This window comes from Oncorhynchus kisutch, linkage group LG19, assembly GCF_002021735.2.
Source record: "Oncorhynchus kisutch isolate 150728-3 linkage group LG19, Okis_V2, whole genome shotgun sequence".
In the NCBI taxonomy this organism is placed as follows: domain Eukaryota; kingdom Metazoa; phylum Chordata; class Actinopteri; order Salmoniformes; family Salmonidae; genus Oncorhynchus; species Oncorhynchus kisutch.
This window is the reverse complement of record NC_034192.2, coordinates 9,896,296-9,917,536: the sequence shown is the minus strand read 5'-3', so window position 1 is coordinate 9,917,536 and position 21,241 is coordinate 9,896,296. Positions and strand designations below refer to the sequence as shown.

Below are 21,241 nucleotides of genomic sequence, written 5' to 3'. Positions count from 1 at the left end.
TCACACACTGAAGACCTATAGGTTCACCACTGTACTAACCTGTCACACACTGAATACCTATAGGTTCACCACTGTCACACACTGAAAGGCCTATAGGTTCACCACTGTACTAACCTGTCACACACTGAAGACCTATAGGTTCACCACTGTCACACACTGAAGATCTATAGGTTCACCACTGTACTAACCTGTCACACACTGAAGACCTATAGGTTCACCACTGTCACACAGTGAAGATCTATAGGTTCACCACTGTACTAACCTGTCACACACTGAAGACCTATAGGTTCACCACTGTACTAACCTGTCACACACTGAAGACCTATAGGTTCACCACTGTCACACACTGAAGACCTATAGGTTCACCACTGTACTAACCTGTCATACTGAAGACCTATAGGTTCACCACTGTACTAACCTGTCATACTGAAGACCTATAGGTTCACCACTGTACTAACCTGTCACACACTGAAGACCTATAGGTTCACCACTGTACTAACCTGTTACATACTGAAGACCTATAGGTTCACCACTGTCACACACTGAAGATCTATAGGTTCACCACTGTACTAACCTGTTACATACTGAAGACCTATAGGTTCACCACTGTCACACACTGAAGACCTATAGGTTCACCACTGTACTAACCTGTCACACACCGAATACCTATAGGTTCACCACTGTACTAACCTGTCACACACTGAAGACCTATAGGTTCACCACTGTCACACACTGAAGATCTATAGGTTCACCACTGTACTAACCTGTTACATACTGAAGACCTATAGGTTCACCACTGTTACACACTGAAGACCTATAGGTTCACCACTGTACTAAACTGTCACACACTGAATACCTATAGGTTCACCACTGTACTAACCTGTCACACACTGAAGACCTATAGGTTCACCACTGTACTAACCTGTCACACACTGAAGACCTATAGGTTCACCACTGTACTAACCTGTCACACACTGAAGACCTATAAGTTCACCACTGTCACACACTGAAGATCTATAGGTTCACCACTGTACTAACCTGTTACATACTGAAGACCTATAGGTTCACCACTGTCACACACTGAAGACCTATAGGTTCACCACTGTACTAACCTGTCACACACTGAATACCTATAGGTTCACCACTGTACTAACCTGTCACACACTGAAGACCTATAGGTTCACCACTGTACTAACCTGTCACACACTGAAGACCTATAGGTTCACCACTGTACTAACCTGTCACACACTGAAGACCTATAGGTTCACCCCTGTAGAAACATGTCTATAATAGATATAAAGACTGTCTTAATGTTTCCAGAAAGGAGGGTATATATTTGCCCTGGTGAAGCGGTTCTATGTGCTGACTGAATGGAAGCTGATAATTATGAGTTTTTTTACTCCGCTGGTCTCAGGAAGAAATTATGAGTCCTCACTGTCCTAGAACAAGTCAAGGCCGAGTACAAATGTATCCAAGACCGATGAACTCGAGACCCGAGTACAACACTGGTACATATTCTAAATAGGTCAGGAGCCAGACATGGAGCCTAAGAAGGAATGGAAATGAATTACTTATGCTATATTATTTCAATCATTTCAAGGCTATAGCCTACAAAGAAATGCATTGTGAAGCCTTAGCGAGTGCTACACACTAGGCTGGTAGGGAGTCAGGGACATTAAGCGCTCAGCATTTAAACAATATTTTGTTTTATTAAATCATTATAGTGTATAAATTGCACATATCGGCTGTGCCTTACTTAGAATTAAATACAAATTCAATGAAAAATGCCAATCAAAACAGAAAGCTCCTTGAAAGTTGGAATATGGCAGGCCTATTGGGACAAATCAATTGTGTTGTATAGATAATAGAGCACAAATGAAGGAAACGTTTAAGAGATCTGATTTTTTGTTGATAAATACTTTTCTACAATGACACACTTTAATCAGCTACCCACCTCGTTCCTTTCTGTTAGCATGTGCATGTAGTAAGTACACCATCATGCTTTTGGGATATGTGTCTTTTCAGATTCCACAATGATTCTTTAGTTACATCACTTCACTCCCTCTCTTGCTCTTGGTCCTCATCTTTGTAAGATGATTTAGCACCTGTGTGTTTTATCAGTTTCTTTAAGAAAATATTGAACGAACTCCATGACAGTAGTTAAAGTAAGGGGCTTGAATAAAAATGCATGCTTGTCCGGGCATGCCCTGAGCTCGTGAAGTGAGCGCTACTGGAGCGAAATCGAAGCGGGCGAGAAGGTTGATGCTCCAGCCTTTGGGAATCTCGCTCTGAGCTTCAGTCTAATTGGCCACTCCTCCACTCCACTCACATACTCTGCCCTTAACCTAACCTTAACCTTAAGCCCAAACCTTTAACCCTAAACCTTAACTCCTAACCTTACACTTAACCCTAAACCTAACCCAAACCATAAACGTAACCCTTAAGCTTAAAATGGTATTTTAACTCATTTCCAACCTTGTCGGGACATTTTGGTGACTTGTCCAGACATTCTGGTTCTGATAAGGTAGGAACATATGTACACAGACATATGCACACACAGTGCATACACCCCTTGCTCTCCTTTTTGTCTAAATATTTTAAATGTCTTTTTCTTTTCTCTCCTACTCCACACATTTCAGAACATACAAATATACATCTCCTCTAGTCAAAATCACTGCCTTAACAAACAATAAAAACCAAAACAAATTCCACCTCCCCCATTTCAGTTTTAAGACATCACATTTAAAGACACACAATATAGAAAAAAATAGTAATGGTAAGTTTTCTCTTGAAGAGTGTTTGGAGGGAGTAGCTGCAGTTAGTTAGTTAGCCAGGTGACTAAATGCTCTCCATTCGTGTGTCCGTTGCTAGGCGCTAATCTCAGTCGCCACGGCAACACAGTCTCTCCCCCACCAACAAATCCAAGGCGGGGCTTTGTGCTGCAGCTTTACACTGCAATGTGATTTCACCACAAGAGCAGACGTGTAGTAGCTCCGTGTAGGAAAACCAAAAGGCTCCTGCAGCCCACTAAACCACCACATCTCCCCTTACCCCTTTCCCTCCTGCAAACGCCCTTCTCTGATTGGAGCTGGGAAGGGTCTCGCTTCTCTATCTATCTCTTTCTCTCTCTCTCTCTCCGTTTTAGGATTACCATGATGGTGATGGTGGGGGGTGGGGCAAGGGGCCTAGAGGGCAGACACCCTGACAATGTTGGCCTGGGAGTAGTCTGGGGAGGAGGCGGAGCCGTCGTCCTCGGACGTGGTGACGGGCGGCATAGGCAGCGTGATGACGGCCGCCGTGATGTAGGGTTGCTTGCAGTTCAGAGGCACCGTCTCCTCAAACTTAGCGTTTAGACTGGAGCGACTGGAGATAGAGAGAGTGGAGAGGGGGGAGGGAAGGGACGGCGGGGGAAAATGTGGAGAATTTAGAAAATAGGGGATGACAAACAGGAAGGCAGGAAAGTACAGAAAAAGATGCAGAAAATAAGTCAGACATGAAGAAAAAGACAGGGATAGAGAGAAAGAGAGGACGGCCAGCCAGAGAGAAAGTGGTCCAGTGTTTAGTATCACAGAGAGAGGAGACAACTGTCTATTCCATGGCCAGGGTTCCCAGACCAGACCAGTTGGACCACACATACACGGACACCATGCCACAGCTGGACATAGCCAGCATACCAACACACTGACTCACCATGGGAAGAGACTGGCACAGTGTGTTTGTGTGTGTGTGTGTGCCCTGCTGCCATAGCAACCACGATGAATGCATATTTATGTGTATATTATGTGATCTATGAATATGTATAAAGTAGATGTGTGTGTGAGTGTACCTGTGAGTGTACCGATCGGTCTTTCTGTGAGGGTGTTGGTGAATGGAAAAATGCAGAGTCGGGTGCAGGACACAGATATGAGTAATAGTCCGAAATTTACTCAAAATATAAGTAATGTTCCATCAAGGAAAAACACAATAATCCAGATCACAAAAAACACGAACCCGCATGACAAACAATAACGCACAAAACAGAGAGGGAAGCCTGAGGGTTAAATAAGGAACATAATTAATGGAATGGAAAGCAGGTGTGTATGATAAAGACAAAACAAAATGAAAATGAAACATGGATCGGTGGTGACTAGAAAGCCGGAGACGTCGACCGCCAAACGCCGCTCGAACAAAGAGAGGGACCGACTTCGGTAGAAGTCGTGACACTTTCATTCTATTCGTGAATGTGTGTATGTGTCTGTATACAGTCTGTGTTTATATAGTTTTTAGTTTAGTTTATTAGGATCCCCAGTAGATACTGCACATGCAGCAGCTACTCTTCCTGGGGTCCACATAAAACATACACATACATCACCAAGTACAGAACAGTTAGAGACAAGAACATTAAATATAAATAAATAAATACATACATCAAATAAATAATATGAAACCAAGAGTTTTAGATGGATTTAAGGCCAATTTATTGTTAACTACTCATTCTGATACTGACTGTATAAAGCCCTGCTAAGAGTCTCAGTGAGCTCACTTGTTGTAGGTGCTGATGTGTAAGCGTGTGCAATCATCAGCTTACATAGTACTTTTAGCTTCTTGTAAAACAAATGGGAAATCATTTGTACACTGCATGTATGTCTGTACCTGTTAGTGATGGGTCTCTCTCTGATGTGGATGGTGCTAAGCTCCTGGATGCTGTTCCTATGCCCACCAGTCATGTTGGAGTTGGGCACGTTGAAGCTCTTCCTCTTGTTGCGTCGCGAGCAGCACGACAGGCCTTGGGAGGAGGAGCCAGAGGAGAGGGAGGGGGAGAGATGCGGGTGCTTCGCCATGGAAACCTCCAGTAGGCTGGTCTCAAACGTTTGCTCATCCACAAACTCATGATTCTGAGGGAGAGGGGGAGGATGGAATGAGAGAGAGAGATAGAGAGACCACATGTTACTTTTGTGGACATGGCTCGAGCCAAAGAAAAGTGCCAACTATGGCATCCATATTAGGAGATTTGCCTGAAATCTGACGACTTCCTAATATGTATACCATACTCTACTCTTAATTAATGGCTTCTGCTTCTTCATGAACATAGATAACAGCAGTGGATAAATCTCCTTTTCTCCACCACAGTCATTTCTAAAGCATTGTTCTTACCGTGGTCTTTTCCAGGCAGTGCAATAGGTGATTGTGGTGCGTATCGAACATGGGGTTGGCTTTGCACACCAGCGCCTGGCCTGCTGCCTTTGATGCCTTTTGGGCACAAAAACAAAGATTTATGCATAGTCACACTTTTAACAGACTACAAAACATGCCCCTCCACAGGGTAGACAGGGGACCAACCAACCAGAGCAGGAGACAGAGAGGGAAAGGGCTAATGCTCTCACAATGTTATTGCAACCTTCTGCTGTGGCACAGGGACAATGTGAGAACATTAGGGTCTGTCCATCTCCATTGATCTCCCCCCTCCAAGCTCAATGTCCTCCCATGGTGTTTGATGAATCACTCAATGGTTCAAACTCAGCCTTTCAACAACAACAAAAACATTTCAAGATGTCTGTTGTTGATGTGTATACTGGTAGGCCTATTGTCTGTCTTTCTGTTTTTCTGTTGGTCAGTGTTGACTCAAGCCTCATTTGACCCACGAGTCACTGTAGCCTTTCCATACTGGGCCGGATTCAATGAGACACAGGGGAATGAACCAAGGAGAATATGTCTATAAAATCCTGTTCTTCGGACATGTGGAATTTGGAACTCAGAACTTGGAACTTATGTGTGGGACACCGTCTTCCAATAAGCTTCACTGCGTCACTTTGACCCCGCCCCCGCATGTAGCGTCAGTTGCTGGCTGATGACATGCATCTCATTCCTCCATGTGATGGTGATCCATGACGCGTTCTGATGACGCCATACCCATAGCCGTGCCAAAACGTGGGCAATCCAAAATGCATGTGAGAACAAAATAAACACATGGGAAATGAAATAGCAAAAAAAGGAGAAGAAGAGGAAGAAAATCAAGAGCAGAGAAGTAGAGATGAGGGTGGTTGCAGAGAGACCCGTTTCACCATTCGAAGGTGATGTGAGGCCGCTCTCTTCCCCCCCACCCCCACCTTGGGGCCAAGCCTCATGGATTGGGTGCACTGGCACCGGTGAGGAGCATTCACCCCCAGTTCCATTAGTTGGCACCAGAGCCCCAGTGCAGCCTCGGTGGGGGTGAGAGAGAGAACAAGGGAAAGAGAGAGAGTGGGGGTGGTAAGTCGTGAATAGTGACGTTAGAGAGGTGGGACACCATGGAAGACGCAACAGCTCTGAATGAGAGAGAGGGGAAGGGGGAACCCCCTTGCCACCCATCTCCCCATCGAGGATTCGGCATGCACTAACCGGCATTTCACGGACCCCCCCCAAAATAAAATAAGTAGAAAGTTTAAATAAGTAAAACACCAATCGGCGACGGTTGCGTTTCCATGGTTACCTCATTGCTTTTATACTGCAAATAAGCGTTAGGCCCTCCACTCTTCCTCGCAGCAATTCTACCAAGCTTGGTTTTCTGTTTGTGAACAAAACCACACGTGCATTTGAATGTGTGCCACTGAATGTGTGTGTGAGTGAGTGTGAGTGTGTGTGTGTGTGTATGTGTGTGTGTGTGTGTGTGTGTGAATGAGTGTGAAACAGAGAGTCCCATAGCTCTTGAAAGACAATAAAGATGTCCCCCAGTCATAGATGTAAATTGCAAGCCTGTAAATCCCACTATCTGACAGTGGCTAGATGTAAACCTTGTATTGCAGCTGTATTCATCCAAGGCCACTCTCTTTTATGGTGAATGTTGGTGAATAAAATAACTTGGTATCCACTATGCACAGACAGGCCCATGCATGCAGTAGCACAGCTAGAGGAACACACAGCGAGGTTCAGTAGCACACACACAAGCTATCTATGTATTTCTGTCTAACATCCATGTTTCCATTCAAACCCCAGAGCTCAGTCATCATCCCTCCTAAATGGAATAACAGATTGTTGTTCTTGGGAGGGAGCTACTTACTGGACGCACAACAGGGGCTAAGTTATCACCCCCCCCTCTCTCATTCTCTCCTCCCCTCTCTCCCACCATTCTCTCTCTCTTGCTCCCTTTCTTCTCCCCCTTTCCTCGTCTCTGTCTGTCTGTCTGTCTGTCTCGCTCTCTCCCTCCCTCTCTGTCTGTCTCTCTCTCTAATGAAGTCTCCTGTGTGGATTTAGTGATCTAATTCAAAGTCCTACTCCAGTCTCCTTTTCACCTCATTTACTTAAGGGGACTGAAGAGACTGAAAAGATTTGACATGGGCCCTCAGATCCTCAAAAGGTTCTACAGCGGCACCATCAAGGGCATCCTGGCTGGTTGTATCACTGCCTGGTATGGCAACTGCTCGGCCTCCGACCCCTCTTTTACGCTGCTGCTACTCTCTGTTTATAATCTATGCATAATCTACCTACATGTACATATTACCTCAATTACCTCAACTAACCGGTGCCCCCACACATTGACTCTGTACCGCTACCCCCTGTATATAGCCTCGCTTGTTATTTTACTGCTGCTCTTTAAGTAAGCATCTCAATGTTGTATTCCGCGCACAATTTGATTTGATTTGAAAAGGCACATCTCAATAAGTGGTCCGGGTAAGTCATGACACAAGTGTGTGTACTTTACTGTATTCATACTTGGGATAAAGAGAAAGCAATAAAATCACTGGAGGACATCTTTTAGAGTGAGGGAGTAACTGTGAATTATCTTGTAATATGATGTGTGTGTATGTACGTAGGCCACTCCTTCACACATAAAGACGTCTCTGTGTTGCTCCAATTATTGATGTGGAAGGTGGGATGGTCCCGTATGGCCCATTACGGTTAACATACCAGAGGAAGCACACACACACAGACACACATGACCATACACTATCCCACATACACACTGAGTTTGTACACACACACACACAGACACAGACACAGATGACCATACACTATCCCACATACACACTGAGTTTGTACACACACACACACACAGACACAGACACAGATGACCATACACTATCCCACATACACACTGAGTTTGTACACACACACACACAGACACAGACACAGATGACCATACACTATCCCACATACACACTGAGTTTGTACACACACAGACACAGACACAGATGACCATACACTATCCCACATACACACTGAGTTTGTACACACACACACACAGACACAGACACAGATGACCATACACTATCCCACATACACACTGAGTTTGTACACACACACACACACACACACACACACACACACACACAGACACAGATGACCATACACTATCCCACATACACACTGAGTTTGTACACACACACACACAGACACAGACACAGATGACCATACACTATCCCACATACACACTGAGTTTGTACACACACACACAGACACACATGACCATACACTATCCCACATACACACTGAGTTTGTACACACACACACACACACACACACACACACACACACACACACACACACACACACACACACACACACACACACACACACACACACACACACACACACACACACACACACACACACACACACAGACACAGATGACCATACACTATCCCACATACACACTGAGTTTGTACACACACACACACAGACACACATGACCATACACTATCCCACATACACACTGAGTTTGTACACACACACACACACAGACACAGATGACCATACACTATCCCACATACACACTGAGTTTGTACACACACACACTAACACAGAAGCCTGGCAATCTTCCATTATGGTCTCCACTACACTCTATGTGTGTCCCCCAACAACCCACTCTCTGCTTTTTCCATCTCTGCTGGAGTGTGTGTACAGTATGTATGTGTGAATAGCAGCATGTTTGCGAGTTCCATTCCATTCTTAGACACACACAGACATCGCTTACAGAGAGAATGATTTTCTCCCCCCTAGGATCACGCCGACACCACATACAGCTCTGTTGGACCCTTCCAAGTCAGGGTTCATGACCTTAATGGCCCAGGACCTATGGTGTCATGGCAGGCGTGAGGGTGGGACATTGTTGGGTACCTTTTGGGCGCGTCTCTTGTCTGCCCGCTGGCTCTGGTGGTAAATGCGGCTGAAGTTGGACACGATGACGGGCACGGGCAGAGCGATGACCAACACACCGCTCAGGGAACAGACAGAACCAACGATCTTCCCTACAATGGTTTTAGGAACCATATCTCCATATCTGGAGAGAGAGAGAGAGAGAGAGAGAGAGAGAGAGAGAGAGAGAGAGGTTAGGACTTAAGGGTGGGGGTTTTATGCACATACAAAGTGATGACAGGATATGGACAATAGTTTTTAAATGAATAGAAAAGAAGGGACTGTCTACAGGGGCAGCAACACTGTGAGCATACAGGACCCATCTTCAATCAGAAGACCAACACACTTACTCAACATTGAGTGTGTCATTTTAGAGAACATTCAACCATTTCCTAGTAGACCTAGGTTTTGTCATGGTAATCTTTACCATGTATAGATTGTGTATAGATTAGAATAGGTAAACCCAGATAAAGTACAATATACAACCACTTGGTGGCAGTAGAGAGCTATAGAGCATCCACCCCTGGCCTGCACATTATACATGATGGAAGATACAGTAGATATGAAATGTTATGATTATGTTTGCTGTAGTGCTGGGCTATAATCCATTGCCCCGTGGTAAAAATACTTCCAGGAAATTTCAAAGAGGAAAACTTCTGAAAAGGAAGAACCCTATTCATTTCAAGGGCCAAAATAACACAGAAAATGACAGGCACAAACCTCTCTGGTGAATGGTCTCTTGGCCTAGTTTCTCTTTTGCTATATCATCTTCCCTTTCCCCTTGTCCCTCTTTCTTTCCCCCTCTTTAAAAAAAATTCTCATTCATTATTGGACACCTCCATGTTCCCTCCTTTCCTTGTCATCCTCTCATTCAGCCTTTCTCCACGCACTCTATTCCCATCGTTAGAAACAGGGACTCCCAGGTGGGAACACAAAGTACCGGAGTGTTTCTTTTGGAAGTGCCGGAATGTTCTTTAGAGCGAGCCTAATGACAGAGTAGCACAGTCACAAACCAACAGAGAGCCTCTAAACCATCTGTAGAATAGCAGGGAGAAAGTGTTTTTCTCCATCTCCCTCTTTCTCTCTCTTTCTCCCTCTTTCTCTCTATTTCTTACTCTTTCTCTCTATTTCTTACTCTTTCTCACTCTTTCTCTCTATTTCTTACTCTTTCTCACTCTTTCTCTCTATTTCTCCCTCTTTCTCTCTCTTTCTCACTCTTTCTCACTCTTTCTCTCTATTTCTTACTCTTTCTCTCTATTTCTTACTCTTTCTCACTCTTTCTCTCTATTTCTTACTCTTTCTCACTCTTTCTCTCTATTTCTCCCTCTTTCTCTCTCTTTCTCACTCTTTCTCACTCTTTCTCTCTATTTCTCACTCTTTCTCTCTCTTTCTCCCTCTTTCTCTCTATTTCTTACTCTTTCTCTCTATTTCTCACTCTTTCTCACTCTTTCTCTCTATTTCTTACTCTTTCTCACTCTTTCTCTCTATTTCTCCCTCTTTCTCTCTCTTTCTCACTCTTTCTCTCTTTCTCTCTCTTTCTCTCTATTTCTCTCTATTTCTTACTCTTTCTCACTCTTTCTCTCTATTTCTCCCTCTTTCTCTCTCTTTCTCCCTCTTTCTCTCTATTTCTCTCTATTTCTCTCTTTCTCTCTCTTTCTCACTCTTTCTCTCTCTTTCTCACTCTTTCTCTCTATTTCTCTCTATTTCTCTCTATTTCTCTCTATTTCTCTCTCTTTCTCTCTCTTTCTCTCTATTTCTTACTCTTTCTCTCTATTTTTCTCTATTTCTCTCTTTCTCTCTATTTCTCCCTCTTTCTCTCTATTTCTCTCTATTTCTCACTCTTTCTCACTCTTTCTCTCTATTTCTCTCTATTTCTCTCTATTTCTCTCTATTTCTCACTCTTTCTCACTCTTTCTCACTCTTTCTCTCTATTTCTTACTCTTTCTCACTCTTTCTCTCTATTTCTCCCTCTTTCTCTCTCTTTCTCACTCTTTCTCTCTATTTCTCTCTATTTCTCTCTATTTCTCTCTATTTCTTACTCTTTCTCACTCTTTCTCTCTATTTCTCCCTCTTTCTCTCTCTTTCTCCCTCTTTCTCTCTATTTCTCTCTATTTCTCTCTTTCTCTCTTTCTCCCTCTTTCTCTCTCTTTCTCACTCTTTCTCTCTATTTCTCTCTATTTCTCTCTATTTCTCACTCTTTCTCTCTATTTCTCTCTATTTCTCCCTCTTTCTCTCTCTTTCTCCCTCTTTCTCTCTATTTCTCTCAATTTCTCACTCTTTCTCTCAATTTCTCTCAATTTCTCTCTATTTCTCTCTATTTCTTACTCTTTCTCTCTATTTCTCTCTATTTCTCTCTATTTCTCTCTATTTCTCTCTTTCTCTCTATTTCTCACTCTTTCTCTCTATTTCTCTCTATTTCTCTCTATTTCTCTCTATTTCTTACTCTTTCTCTCTATTTCTCTCTATTTCGCTCTATTTCTCTCTATTTCTCACTCTTTCTCACTCTTTCTCTCTATTTCTCTCTATTTCTCTCTATTTCTCACTCTTTCTCCCTCTTTCTCTCCATTTCTCTCTATTTCTCTCTATTTCTCCCTCTTTCTCCCTCTTTCTCTCTATTTCTCTCTATTTCTCTCTATTTCTCCCTCTTTCTCTCTCTTTCTCCCTCTTTCTCTCTATTTCTCTCTATTTCTCACTCTTTCTCTCTATTTCTCTCTATTTCTCCCTCTTTCTCTCTATTTCTCTCTATTTCTCACTCTTTCTCTCTATTTCTCACTCTTTCTCTCTATTTCTCCCTCTTTCTCCCTCTTTCTCTCTCTTTCTCCCTCTTTCTCTCTTTCTCTATCTTTCTCCCTCTTTCTCACTCTTTCTCCCTCTTTCTCTCTATTTCTCACTCTTTCTCTCTATTTCTCTCAATTTCTCACTCTTTCTCTCAATTTCTCACTCTTTCTCTCTATTTCTCACTCTTTCTCTCTCTTTCTCTCTCTTTCTCTCTATTTCTCTCTATTTCTCTCTATTTCTCTCTCTTTCTCTCTATTTCTCTCTATTTCTCTCTTTCTCTCTATTTCTCCCTCTTTCTCTCTATTTCTCCCTCTTTCTCTCTATTTCGCTCTATTTCTCTCTATTTCTCTCTATTTCTCACTCTTTCTCACTCTTTCTCTCTATTTCTCTCTATTTCTCTCTATTTCTCCCTCTTTCTCCCTCTTTCTCTCCATTTCTCTCTATTTCTCTCTATTTCTCCCTCTTTCTCCCTCTTTCTCTCTATTTCTCTCTATTTCTCACTCTTTCTCTCTATTTCTCACTCTTTCTCTCTATTTCTCTCTATTTCTCACTCTTTCTCTCTATTTCTCTCTATTTCTCACTCTTTCTCTCTATTTCTCCCTCTTTCTCTCTCTTTCTCCCTCTTTCTCTCTTTCTCTCTCTTTCTCCCTCTTTCTCACTCTTTCTCCCTCTTTCTCTCTATTTCTCACTCTTTCTGGCCTCTAGACACTGGCCTGCACTCACACATGCTAACTAACTAACACGCAGACACACACGCACATACACGCAAACACACGCACATACACGCAGACACACACACATACACGCAGACACACACACATACACGCAAACACACACACATACACACAGACACACACACATACACGCAGACACACACACACACACACACACACACACACACACATACACGCAGACACACACATACACGCAGACACACACACATACACGCAGACACACACACATACACGCAGACACACACGCACATACACACAGACACACACACATACACGCAGACACACACACACACACACACACACATACACGCAGACACACACATACACGCAGACACACACACACACACACACACACACATACACGCAGACACACACATACACGCAGACACACGCACATACACGCAGACACACACACATACACGCAGACACACACGCACATACACGCAGACACACACGCACATACACGCAGACACACACGCACATGCACGCAGACACACACACACATACACGCAGACACACACACACACATACACGCAGACACACACACACACACACACACACACACACACACACACACACACATACACGCAGACACACACACACACACATACACGCAGACACACACGCACATACACGCAGACACACACATACACGCAGACACACACACACATACACACACACACACACATACACGTAGACACACACGCACATACACGCAGACACACACACACATACACGCAGACACACGCATACATATACGCAGACACACACACACACACACACACCCCTGCATGGTCTCCATAAGCCCTCTCTGTCAGTAAATGGGGTTTCAGTAGTCTCAGGGGTTTCAGTAAATCCCACCACTGTCTGTCTGCCCTCCGCTCAGTGAGTAAGCCCGCCGATTTACAACCACGGCAGCCCCTGAAACCATGGCAACACACCCTCACAGCCAGGCCTGGAGATCTTCAAAACAGACAGAGATTCCTGTCTGATGAGTGATGTCAGCACGGCACGATCCTGAGGGTCAGTTTCGAGCTGCATGGATATGAGTTTGTATGAGCAGTATATGAGCTCAGAGTGTGGTTAGAGCCCTCCAATAGACATGAGTTTGAATGAGTTTAAGAATGAGTTAGAGTCCCACCTCCCTTAGGTATGAATTTGAATAGGAGTATATAGTATATATATAGTATATAGTATATAGTAGGACTACACCTCCTTTAGATATAAGTTTGAGTCTTAGATATGAGTTTATAACACCCTTATTTTTGATAATATCTGTAACTGTTAGAGTATGAGTTTTAAATATGAGTATGGTATGAGTTTAAATATGAGTATGGTATGAGTTTTAGATAGGAGTTTTAAATATGAGTTAGAGTATGTGTACGGGTATGAGTTTTAAATATGAGTATGGTATGAGATTTAGATATGAGCATGGTATGAGTTTTAGATATGAGTCTGGTGTGAGTTTTAGATATGAGTCTGGTATGAGTTTCAGATATGAGTTTTAAATATGAGTTGGGTATGTGAATGGGTATGTGTTTTTGATAAAATTAAGGTTATGAGTTTTAGATATGAGCATGAGTAATTAGGTATATGGGTATGAGTTTTAGATATGAGTTCTAGTACAAGTGTATCTCCTTGTGACTGTAATTGAATTCCTAAGAAGAGCTGCAGGGCTCATCTACCCAGCACATGAAAAACTGTACCATAATTACACACAAAGAAGTCAAATTCTCCCATTAAGTTACTGTAATTAACCATGAAGAGAGAGAGAGAAGAAGAGGGAGAGAGGGAAGAGGGCAAGGAAGAGAGCGAGGGAGGGGGGGGGGGGCAGAAGGGCAGATTTTTCCACCTTGCCAGCTTGGGGATTCGAACCAGCAACCTTTCGGTTACCGCAACCTTTCGGTTAGAGATGGAGAGCGAGATAGAGAGATGGAAAGAGAGGGGTATAGATAGAGAGAGGGGAGAGTGACGGAGATATATACTGTATATACACTACCATTCACAAGGTTGGGGCCTCTTAGAAATGTCCTTGTTTTTTAAATAACATCAAATTCATCATAAATACAGTGTAGACATTGTTCATGTTGGAAATGTCTATTGTAGGTGATTTTAAATGGAATATCTACAGAGGCGTACAGAGGCCTATTATCAGCTACCATCACTCCTGTGTTCCAATGGCACGTTGTGTTAGTGATAGGTGAGAATTGTCTGTTAATTGAATGATTAGAATATTACGCCCTGAAACAAATAATTGTATGGAATTGATTAGAATGTATAAAATCATAATCAATAAATGTGTAGTCCTAGTCAGAATTAGGGTAAAACAATATGTCTTTATGGTATTTTAAACACAGACTGTCTGAGCTTGGTGCCGACCTGACTAGAGATTTGGGAGAGAACGGGGAGTGGGGAACAAGGACAAGTTCACTATCTCTGTCGGCTGGGTAGTGAGACAGACAGTGTGTGCGTAGCAGGGCATGTGTGTGCGTCTGTTTGTGTGCATGTGTGTGTGGCTATGTGTGTATGTGCGTCTGTTTGTGTGTGTGCGTGTGCGTATGGCTGTGTGTATGTGTGGGCGTGAGAAGTCAGTATAAAATGAATTGATTTGTATTCTTGACTTCAGAACGTTCCGTGAATACCCTTTTTGACCATTTAGCTGGGCCTCCATCTGTTTCATTCGACCAGGATCTTACAAATTCGGGTTTGCAGACTGAGAGTAATATAATTCAATTGGGTGATGTACCTGGAGAACATAATTCTCTTATCAGTTAACCAATCCAAGTTTATCATTTTAAAAGGCTAATTGATCATTAGAAAACCCTTTTGCATTTATGTTAGCACAGCTGAAAACTTTTGTTCTGATTAAAGAAGCAATAAAACTGGCCTTCTTTAGACTAGTTGAGTATCTGGAGCATCAGCATTTGTGGGTTCGATTACAGGCTCAAAATGGCCACAAAGAAATCACTTTCTTCTGAAACCCGTCAGTCTATTCTTGTTCTGAGAAATGAAGGCAATTCCATGTGAGAAATTGCCAAGAAACTGAAGATCTCGTACAATGCTGTATGCTACTCCCTTCACAGAACAGCACAAACTGGCTGTAACGAGAATAGAGAGAGGAGTGGGAGGCCCCGGTGCACAACTGAGCAAGAGGACAAGTACATTAGAGTGTCTAGTTTGAGAAAACAGACGCCTCACAAGTCCTCAACTGGCAGCTTACTTAAATAGTACCCGCAAAACACCCGTCTCAACGTCAACAATGAAGAGGCGACTCCGGGATGCTGCCTTCTAGGCAGAGTTGCAAAGAAAAAGCCATATCTCAGACTGTCCAATAAAAAGAAAAGATTAAGATGGGCAAAATAACGCAGACACTGGACAGATGAACTCTGGGCCAGCATCCCGGAGTCGTCTCTTCACTGTTGACGTTGAGACTGGTGTTTTGCAGATACTATTTAATAAAGCTGCCAGTTGAGGACTTGTGAGGCGTCTGTAAAACTGTAATATCTTACGCTTCATGGAGTCATGGCTGAACGACAACACTATCAACATAGAGCTGTCTGGTTATACGCTGCACCGGCAGGATAGAACAGTGGCGTCTGGTTAGACAAGGGGCGGCGTACTATGTATTTTTGTAAATAACAGCTGGTGCACGATATCTAAGGAAGTTTTGAGCTATTGCTCACCTCAGGTAGAGTATCTCATGATAAGCTGTAGACCACACTATCTACCTAGAGAGTTTTCACCTGTATTTTTCACAGCTGTTTACATACCACCACAATCAGAGGCTGGCACTAAGACAGCATTGAATGAGCTGTATTACACCATAAGAAAACAAGAAAACACTCCCCCAGAGGCGACGCTCCTCGTAGCCAGGGACTTTAATGCAGGGAAACTTAAATCAGTTTGACCAAATTTCTATCAGCATGCCTTTACTCCACACACAGAGATGCACACAAAGCTCTCTCTCGCCCTCCATTTGGCAAATCTGATCATAATTCTATCCTCACGATAACTGCTTACAAGCAAAAATTAAAGCAGGAAGCACCAGTGACTAGATAAATAAAAAAGTGGTCAGATGAAGCAGATGCTAAGCTATAGAACTGTTTTGCTGGCACAGACTGGAAAATGTTTTGGGATTCCTCCAATGGTATTGAGGAGTACACCACATCAGCCATTGGCTTCATCAATAAGTGAATCGATGACGTCGTCCCCACAGTGACTGTACATACATACCCCAACCAGAAGCCATGGATTACAGGCAACATCTGCACTGAGCTAAAGGCTAGAGCTGCCACTTTCAAGGAGCAGGACTCTAACACGGAAGCTTATAAGATATCCCGCTATGACCTCCGGCAAACCATCAAACAGGCAAAGCGTCAATACAGGACTAAGATCGAATTGTAGTACACCGCCTCTGATGCTCGTCGGATGTGGCAGTGCTTGCAAACCATTACAGACTACAAATGGAGGCACAGCTGAGAGCTGCCCAGTGACACGAGCCTACCAGAGGAGCTAAATTACTTCTATGCTCGCTTCAAGGCAAATAACACTGAAACATGCATGAGAGCCCCAGCTGTTCCGGAAGACTGTGTGATCACGCTCTCCGCCTATAGGGACCTGGCTGTGTGATGCCAGGACAACAACCTCTCCCTCCACGTGATCAAGACAAAGGAGTAGTCCTGTGGACTACAGGAAAAAGAGGACCGAGGATGCCCCTTTCTCATCGACGGGGCTGCAGTGGAGCAGGTTGAGAGCTTCAAGTTCCTTGGTGTCCACATCACCAACAAACTAACATGGTCCAAGCACACCATGACAGTCGTGAAGAGGGCACAACAAGACCTATTCCCCCTTGGGAGACTGAAAAGATTTGGAATGGGTCCTCAGATCCTCAAAAGGTTCTACAGCTGCACCATCGAGAGCACTGGTTGCATCACTGCCTGGTATGGCAACTGCTCGGCCCCCGACCGCAAGCCACTACAGAGTGTAGTGCAAATGGCCAGGTACATCACTGGAGCCAAGCTTCCTGCCATCCAAGACCTCTATACCAGGCCCTAAAAATTGTCAAAGACTCCAGTCACCCTAGTCATAAACTGTCCTCTCTGCTACCGCACGGCAAGCGGTACCGGAGCGCCATGTCTAGTTTCAAGTGGCTTCTAAACAGCTTCTACCCCCAAGCCATAAGACTCCTGAACACCTAATCAAATGGCTACCCAGACTATTTGCATTGCCCTCCCCTCTCCCACTCGTTTACACTGCTTAGGTTGGAGTCATTAAAACTCATTTTTCAACCACTCCGCAAATTTCTTGTTAACAAACAATAGATTTGGCAAGTTGGTTAGGACATCTACTTTGTGCATGACACAAGTAATTTTACCAACAATTGGTTACAAACAGATTATTTCACTTACAATTCATTGTATCACAATTCAAGTGGGTCAGAAGTTCACATACACTAAGTTGTCTGTGCCTTTAAACAGCTTGGAAAATTCCAGAAAATTATGGCATGGCTTTAGAAGCTTCTGATAGGCTAATTGACATCATTTGAGTCAATTGGAGGTGTACCTGTGGATGTATTTCAGGGCCTACCTTCAAACTCAGTGCCTCTTTGCTTGACATCATGGGAAAATCTAAAGAAATCAGCCAAGACCTCAGAAAAAAATTGTAGCCCTCCACAAGTCTGGTTCATCCTTGGGAGCAATTTCCAAATGCCTGAAGGTAGCATGTTCATCTGTATGAACAATAGTTCGCAAGTATAAACACTACGGGACCACGCAGCCGTCATACCGCTCAGAAAGGAGACTCATTCTGTCTCCTAGAGATGAACGTACGTTATTGCGAAATGTGAAAATCAATCCCAGAACAACTGCAAAGGACCTTGTGAAGATGCTGGAGGACACAGGTACAAAAGTATATCTATATCCACAGTGAAACGAGTCCTATATCAACATAACCTGAAAGGCCGCTCAGCAAGGAAGAAGCCACTGCTCCAGAACCGCCATCAAAAAGCCAGACTAAGGTTTGCAACTGCACATGGGGACAAAGATCGTACTTTTTGGAGAAATGTCCTCTGGTCTGATGAAACAAAAATATAACTGTTTGGCCATAATGACAATCGTTACGTTTGGAGGATAAAGGGGGAGGCTTGCAAGCCGAAGAACACCATCCCAACCGTGAAGCACGAGGGTGACAGCATCATGTTGTGGGGGTGCTTGTTGTAGGAGGGACCGGTCCACTTCACAAAATAGATGGCATCATGAGGATGTTACATTATGTGGATATATTGAAGCAACATCTCAAGACATCAGTCCAAATGGACAGTGACCCCAAGCATACTTCCAAAGTTGTGGCAAAATGGCTTAAGGACAACAATGTCAAGGTATTGGAGTGGCCATCACAAAGCCCTGACCTCAATCCTATAGAAAATTTGTGGGCAGAACTGAAAAAACACGTGCGAGCAAGGAGGCCTGCAAACCTGACTCAGTCAGGAGGAATGGGCCGAAATTCACCCAACTTATTGTGGGAAGCTTGTGGAAGGCTACCCAAAACATTTGACCCATGTTAAACTATTGTAAGGCAATGCTACCAAATACTAATTGAACGTATGTAAACTTCTGACCCACTGGGAATGCGATGAAAGAAATAAAAGCTGAAATAAATAATTCTCTCTACTATTATTCTGATGTTTCACATTCTTAAAATAACGTGGTGATCCTAACTGACCTAAGACAGGGACTTTTTAATAGGATTAAATGTCAGAAATGGTGAAAAACTGAGTTTCAATGTATTTGGCTAAGGTGTATGTAAACTTCCGACTTCAACTGTATTACCTCAACTAACCAGTGCCCCCGCAGATTGACTGTTCCGGTACCCTCTTGTATATATTCTCGCTATTGTTATTTCACCACTGCTCTTTAATTACTTGTTACTTTTATTTCATATTCTTATCTGTATTTTTTTTTTTACTTCATTGTTGGTTAGTGGCTGGTAAGTAAACATTTCACTGTAAGGTGAAATACCTATTTTATTTGATTTACAACATTAACAATGTCTACACTGTATTTCTGATCAATTTGATGTTATTTTAGTGGACAATAAAATGTGCTTTTCTTTAAAAAACAAGGACATTTCTAAGTGCCCCAAAATCTTTGAACGGTAGTGTATATATATATATATATATATATATAGAAAGGGAGATAGAAAGAGAGAGACTGGAGGACAGAAGATAGAGGGAGGCATAAATACAGAAGGAGAGAGCCGACAGCGTGGGTAATGTCTGTGTCTGTAAACCCCCACCCCAATGTCCCCCCTATCAAGGTGCCACAGTTGCCTTGGACAACCAGAACAGACCGCAGTAGCAGTGTCCTCCCCCTCGCTCCTCCTTCTCTCACCCCTCCTCCATCTCTCTTCCTCCTGTGTCTGTATTAAGGTAGCATCCCTGTTCTCTGGCAGCTTGCCTTTATAAGAACCACTTGGATTTGTCCTATCCTTACCACACAATGTATTCTTTAGAGAGACCTCCACCACTCCAGAACACTCCACAACATGTTCTTCATGAAGACCTCCACCACTACAGAACACTCCAGAACATGTTCTTCATGAAGACCTCCACCACTCCAGAACATGTTCTTCATGAAGACCTCCACCACTCCAGAACACTCCAGAACATGTTCTTCATGAAGACCTCCACCACTCCAGAACATGTTCTTCATGAAGACCTCCACCACTCCGGAACATGTTCTTCATGAAGACCTCCACCACTCCAGAACACTCCACAACATGTTCTTCATAAAGACCTCCACCACTCCAGAACACTCCACAACATGTTCTTCATAAAGACCTCCACCACTCCAGAACACTACAAGAAGTACCGAGGGCATGGACATGATCGGAGCCAGACAACGGCCCCTGCCTAAGGTCTAATATGGGCTAATTAGATTTGTATCCATTCTGAATGTGTATCAGCTGCCCACTCTGTGATAACATAGCTTTGTACATAATGAATGATGCTAATGCTTGATTACCTGCTTAAAATGAGTCCCCGCTTCTCTGCTTCTCTGCTCTAAGCTCAATGGATGAATCAGATAGGTTCATATTACAGTGCTGTGTGTATGTGAGTGTGTGTGTGTGTGTGTGTGTGTGTTGGCTCTAATCTCTCCCCCTGCTCTCTGTCTCTCGCTGTTCCCTGTCTCTCTCTGTTCCCTGTCTCTCTCTGTTCTCTGTCTCTTTTTGTTCCCTGTCTCTCTCTGTTCCCTGTCTCTTTCTGCTCTCTGTCTCTCTCTGTTCCCTGTCTCTCTCTGTTCCCTGTCTCTCTCTGTTCCCTGTATCTCTCTGTTCCCTGTCTCTCTCTGTTCCCTGTCTCTCTCTGTTCCCTGTCTCTCTCTGTTCCCTGTCTCTTTCTGTTCCCTGTCTCTCTCTGTTCCCTGTATCTTCTGCTCTCTGTCTCTCTCTGTTCCCTGTCTCTCTCTGTCTCTCTCTGTCTCTGTTCTCTGTCTCTCTCTGTTCTCTGTCTCTTTCTGTTCCCTGTCTCTCTCTGTTCCCTGTCTCTTTCTGCTCTCTGTCTCTCTCTGTTCCCTGTCTCTCTCTGTCTCTCTCTGTTCCCTGTCTCTTTCTGGTCTGTCTCTCTCTGTTCTCTGTCTCTC

At 43.6% G+C, this 21,241-nt stretch overlaps 1 protein-coding gene across 1 annotated transcript in view; it reads right to left on the bottom strand.

Moving 5' to 3' along the window:
- Positions 1-1,202: 1,202 nt before the first annotated feature.
- Positions 1,203-21,241, bottom strand: part of LOC109864294 (potassium voltage-gated channel subfamily D member 2-like) — a 182,536-nt gene continuing 162,497 nt past the window's right edge. Inside the window, exons 3-6 of the mRNA XM_020451995.2 lie at positions 9,073-9,235; positions 5,134-5,229; positions 4,633-4,874; positions 1,203-3,363 (exon numbers count right to left, since the gene is read on the bottom strand). Coding sequence (XP_020307584.1) covers positions 3,186-3,363; positions 4,633-4,874; positions 5,134-5,229; positions 9,073-9,235 — 679 coding nt within the window. The 3' untranslated portion in view covers positions 1,203-3,185. The remainder of the gene's footprint in view (positions 3,364-4,632; positions 4,875-5,133; positions 5,230-9,072; positions 9,236-21,241) is intronic.